This window comes from Erithacus rubecula (assembly GCF_903797595.1).
Source record: "Erithacus rubecula genome assembly, chromosome: 3".
Taxonomy (NCBI): domain Eukaryota; kingdom Metazoa; phylum Chordata; class Aves; order Passeriformes; family Muscicapidae; genus Erithacus; species Erithacus rubecula.
In genome coordinates this window covers 119,995,417-120,000,985 of record NC_136689.1, presented here as the reverse complement: position 1 = coordinate 120,000,985, position 5,569 = coordinate 119,995,417, and the positions used below count along the sequence as shown (strand labels likewise).

The 5,569-nt window shown below is 48.6% G+C and overlaps 1 protein-coding gene across 1 annotated transcript; it reads left to right on the top strand.

The window, feature by feature from the left end:
* The first annotated feature begins 341 nt into the window (after positions 1-341).
* HEY1 (hes related family bHLH transcription factor with YRPW motif 1) lies at positions 342-5,216 on the top strand. Its single transcript, XM_079302457.1, has 5 exons — positions 342-732; positions 822-897; positions 971-1,054; positions 1,170-1,251; positions 2,048-5,216. Exons 1-5 carry the CDS (start codon positions 515-517, stop codon positions 2,629-2,631), a joined length of 1,044 nt encoding a protein of 347 aa, XP_079158583.1. The 5' UTR covers positions 342-514; the 3' UTR covers positions 2,632-5,216.
* The last annotated feature ends 353 nt before the right edge of the window (positions 5,217-5,569 follow it).

Below are 5,569 nucleotides of genomic sequence, written 5' to 3'. Positions count from 1 at the left end.
TCCATCCATCCAATCCATCCATCCATCCATCCATCATCCATCCATCCATCCATCCATCCATCCATCCTTCCATCCATCCATCCATCCATCCATCCATCCATCCATCCATCCATCCATCCATCCATCCATCCATCCATCCATCCATCCATCCATCCATCCATCCATCCATCCATCCCCCCGCCGTGCCCGTGCCGCGTTCCCACGGCCGCACCTCCCCCGCGGCGGGGGCGTGGCCCCGGCCCCGGCGGCGGCGGGCGGCGATTGGCTGTGGCGGCGTTGGCGTTGGCCAATGGGGGCGGGCGGGGGCCGCGCGTGGCGGTGCTGTGCGGCGGGCGGCGGCGGGCGTGCTCTGCCCGGCTGCGTCCGTGCCGCCGCCTCCGCATCCCTGCATCCCTCCCTGCCTGCCTCCATCCCTGCTTCCATCCCTGCCTCCAGCCGTCCCTCCATCCCTCCCTGCCTCCCTCCGTGCCTCCCCGCCGCTGCCTCCTGCCCGCCCGCCAGGCGTGGGAACTCCATGGGAGAGACGGGCGCCGGGCGAGGCGCGGGACGCGCTCCGGGCGCGCTGCTGCCGCGCCCCGCCGCCCGCCGCCTCCCCGACGGCCGCCCGCGCCCCGCCGCCCCCGTCCCCGCCGTCGGTGCCATGAAGCGGGCGCACCCCGAGTACAGCTCGTCGGACAGCGAGGAGCTGGACGAGGCCGTCGAGGTGGAGAAGGAGAGCGCGGACGAGAATGGGTGAGCTCGGGCGGGCTGCGCCGCGCCCCCTCCCTGCCCTCCCCGGCACCCCGAACCCCCCGGTGACCGGTGTCCCCTGCTCCCCGCAGGAACCTGAGCTCGGCCGCGGGCTCCATGTCTCCGTCCACCACGTCGCAGATCTTGGCCAGGAAGAGGCGCCGAGGGGTGAGTGCCCGCCGGCCGGCCGCGGCTCCCCGCAGCCCGGCACGGCTCCGCTGACCCCCGCTCTCTGCCCTAGATCATCGAGAAGCGCCGCCGCGACCGCATCAACAACAGCCTGTCCGAGCTCAGGAGGCTGGTGCCCAGCGCCTTTGAGAAGCAGGTAGCGCCCCGCCACCCTCCGAGCTGCTCCCCATCCCTTACCGGGAGGGAGCGTCTCCCCTCGGTAACCACTCTGCTTCTGCCTAAAACCTTTCCTGCCTTCCCTTCTCTCCCAGGGATCGGCCAAGCTGGAAAAGGCAGAGATTCTGCAGATGACGGTCGATCACCTGAAAATGCTGCATACGGCGGGAGGGAAAGGTAAAGTTTTGTGCGTGACGGAGTGAGCAGCCCTGCAGGGAGGCTGCTGGGAGAGCAGCGCCTTCCCGAGCACTGGCAATGCTTGCAGAACGTGAATGGCAGCTCTCTTACGTTCCATCGGGATTAGGGACGACTTTCTCTACTTCACGAGATTTGTGGCATCACTAGTACTGAAAGGTTTTGCAGTGCTAGCTCTGAGGAGAGAGCTGTGCTAGAGGAGAATGACTGCAGGTCTCTCTAGAAGTGTGTCAGCACTGTGAAGTGAATCAGCTTTTGGCATCCTGGAAAACAGTTATTCTTGATGTCTAATGCTTGCTTCTCTAATTTTCTGAAAGTTCAGAACAGAACTCGGAAAAAATACAGGGTGAAAAGGTTTAGCAAAAATGCTGTAAGGCACTTTTAAGAAAAAAGTACTTTGTCTGCTTAAGTCTGCTCTGATAAGTTAGGACTTGTGTTTCTAATGAATTTCAGCGTGCTGTGGTTTTACTTGCACAAGGGAGACAAATGGAAAGAACAAAAATACTTTCCTCCAGTGTCAGTGAGCAATTCCAGTTTAAAAATGGCAGTCTGTGACTGGTCTTGGGACTTGCAGCATCACAGCACAGATATAAAAGAAAAGCTTGTTAAACAAAAAAGGAAGAAAAAAAAAGGCGCTTGGCAGCTAGTCTATGGTTGGGAATACTAACCACATCCAAGTGAAATATGCTTATAGGGGAGGGTGGAGTGGGGAGGCTACTTGTAGACAATGACTAGAAAACAACATCTAAGGACTTCATTCTCTGTTCTTTTCTCTTAGGTTATTTTGATGCTCATGCTTTGGCTATGGACTATCGGAGTCTAGGGTTTCGAGAGTGCCTGGCTGAAGTTGCTCGATACCTGAGTATCATCGAGGGTCTGGATGCCTCTGACCCTCTGCGGGTTCGGCTCGTGTCTCATCTCAACAATTACGCCTCCCAGCGGGAAGCAGCGAGCAGTGCACACACTGGCATTGGACACATTCCTTGGGGCAGTGCCTTCGGACATCACCCTCACATACCTCACCCCTTGCTGCTGGCTCAGAGTGGGCATGGTAATACCAGTAGTACAGCCTCTTCCACAGAACCGCACCACCAGAGCAGAATTGCCGCCCCCCACGCTGAGACTTCCTCACTCAGAGTGCCCCCAAATGGCAGCGTGGGACCAGTGCTCCCCGTGGTCACGTCTACTACCAAACTGTCTCCTCCTCTCCTCTCCTCCATGGCATCTTTGTCTGCGTTCCCCTTCTCGTTTGGCTCCTTTCATCTGCTGTCCCCCAACGTGCTGAGCCCCTCGACACCAACGCAGCCAGCAGCGCTCAGCAAACCCTACAGACCCTGGGGGACTGAAATTGGCGCCTTCTAGAGCTGATTCTAGCAAGGGTGGGAAAGCCTATGAACCTGGCTGAGCTGGGTTATGCCACCCTTAAAGTTGAAGTTCTTAGTAACTGGGACAAAGGTACAGCTTCACCTTAACTGAGTTTGTCTAAAAACTGTCTCATTGGATTTTTCGTTTTGTTTTCTACATTTTTGTATTAACAGGTTTGTTTTTTTTTTTTTTCTTAATAGTTGCTGAAGTTGTCCAAAAATAAAATTACAATAGTGGTTTGTTAACACTTGTTTAGATCTCTGCTGAGCGTTTAAGTCACTTTTGTAAACAGTTTGTTTCAAATGTTTCATTTTTCCTGAGTACATCAGACTGGCTTTTTATGAAGAGATACCACCTATTGTTAGCGATGGCCTAGTTTTTGTTAGTAATTATTCCAAGACCATTCTTCTCAGCATTTACAAGCTCTGTTTTTGTTAGTATTTTGACAATGAGATGTTCTATAAAGAATTACTCCTTTTGTAAACTATATTTGAGTCTTATATTTCTGAGCAAAGCGTTGACAAATCAGATGGACCTGCTTGACCAGCTTTATCTAAGACCCCAATTCCTCTTTCTCCTGAAGCCATTTGGTATATTTGGCAATCTTATTCTAGTTCCTAGTAGATATTTACTCACTCCTTAGAACCACTACACTATTTCGTCCACCACAAGGAGCAGTATGAGTGGGGGGAGTGCAAAAGTCAAATTACAGGCTGTATTGGTGGTGGGTTAATTGCTGGGGAAGTTGTGGGAATTAAAGTTGTCACCTGCAGTGATCTCCCAGCTGGAGCTGGTCACATGCATCTTCATTTCATAGGTCCAGATCCTGCTTTGAGTTACAGTGGAGTACTTGTTCTGCTAGCCTGAATTCTCGGGTATCTGAGGTCAGACTCTGCTCTGTCAGCTTCAAATTTTCAGCTGAAGTGGTTGATGCTGGTATTTAAATAGCCAGTGGAATGGTACAGTGGGAACCTGTTCAGTGCACAGCCTTGATGCTTAACAGATGCATCCTAACCAGGTGATGTTTCTATTGCATTTTAGGTGCAGTTGAGTACCACTCCTCATTTTGTAGAGGTTCTGCTGTGTTCTTGTGTGCCTGAGAGTGTGTGCATGTACATATATTCTGCTTGATTTCATGAGAATCTGAATCTGAACAGGTTTATTGAGTGAGTTCCACTGGAAGGGGTTTGCCTGCTCTTGTATCTGTGTTGTGGCTAAATAAAGGAGAAAGAACAAAGTATTTTAAATGACATGCTTGTCTAATATATATCAAAGGAGAATTCTATGCCTGTGGGTGTCACAGGAGATGTCCAACAATTGCTGCTTAGTCCTGCTGTGGACATTTGTATTTACTCTTTTCTCAGTTATTACGGCATATGTAGCTATGCTAGCTGGGTGCATGAAGAACCACAGTGCCTTGGAGTAACAGTCAAGGGAAGGAAAATGTAGGATTTCTTTTGCACATCATTTTTATGTGCCTGGCAGTGTGTGGACAGATAGTGAAAATAAAAGGATTTCTGCTAAAGAGGTTAAAGCTGCATTGTGCTTGAATACTCTTAGTGATTTGTATTAACCTTAAAAATGCTCATCTTTACAAATATAAAGTCCTTTTCTGTCTAACTCACAAAGTTGTTATCTGTCCTATAGCTCTGGAATGAAGTTTTGTATGTTACAGTGAACTTCAGATCACATTCAGTCCATTAGTGCAGAATCTAGCCCAGGTCTCTGACTGATCCTGTTTTGTTACTGAGTGTTACCACCAGTGTCTAACACCTTTGCTTGAAGTAAAAACCTGACAGGATCACAGGCAGATAGGTTTTCTCCTGATGCAGTCTGTCTACCTGCAGAACTTCTGGAAGTACTTTACTTCTTTCCTGCACCTTTGAATTTATAGTACACTTGTTTTGGTAAATGGCACATCCTTGTCTGGGTTTAGCTGTGCCAGAATAGCAGAAAGAACTCGGCCCTGTGGGAGATGAGAGCTTTGTTAAAAGAGGGGCTCTCAGGCCAATTAAGGAGTGGCATTGATGAGAGACTTTCTTGGAAGAGGGATTGCTGTGAGGCTGGAAAGAGCAGGAGAGCATTCAAGTGCATAACCTTGTTTTACCTTCCTTCTGAGGCTGTAGGAGACCACTGCTAGAAATGAAATGCAAACCACTGTGGGAGCAAGAAATACATAGGTGTTATTAAGGAGAGATTATAGAGCATAGTATTTCATGTAGAAACCTGAAATAAGAGGCTGTAAAATTCCAAATCCAGTTTCCTTTCACAGTGTGTATTGTCTCCTGTTTAATTACGCTCTGCCCTGTCCCTAACAGGTTTTTATAGCAAATTAACAACTCCTACCTAGAAGATTGCTATAGTGCATGCAACTATTCTTTAGATCTTTTAATAAATGGCAATGCTTCTCAGCCTTTTAATGGTTATTTCATTGACATTCAAATGACTTTGCCTCCCTCTAAATAGCTGGCTCTTTTGTGTAGAAAGACCCCTATAATTATTTTTGTCCCACTGTCCTACCCTTGAATGGACTTCAGAAGCAGAGTGCAATAAAAGTTTCACTGCTGGTGTTTGTCTCTATATCCACTGTCTTCTCTTTCTCTTACCTATGACAAAGGCATTAATGAAAAGTACTAATTCAACTTTTGTAGTAATTCTATATTAATTTTTAGGGATTCGAGGATCTACTGATTGTTATCACAGAAAGAGATGAATGAATTCTAGCAACTCACATAAACTAGTAATTCAAGTGGAAAATGCATGGCCCAGAAGCTGAAACATCAGGAATGCAAGTCCAGGGCTGCTTCTAACTTTGTAAATCTGTCTTAGGAATCACTTAATGTATATCTGTTTTGCCAGCAGTGAAACAGGTCTCCTTTCCTCTAGAAGCAGTTGTAGTTGGAAATTTTCTAAAGGAATGATAAATGCTGTTATT

Coding starts and splice junctions, on each gene's coding strand:
- HEY1 (XM_079302457.1), top strand. CDS start 515: ATGGGAGAGACGGGCGCCGGGCGAGGCGCGGGACGCGCTCCGGGCGCG. Junction 733..821: donor GAGAGCGCGGACGAGAATGG/GTGAGCTCGGGC, acceptor TGCTCCCCGCAG/GAACCTGAGCTCGGCCGCGG. Junction 1,252..2,047: donor GCATACGGCGGGAGGGAAAG/GTAAAGTTTTGT, acceptor CTTTTCTCTTAG/GTTATTTTGATGCTCATGCT.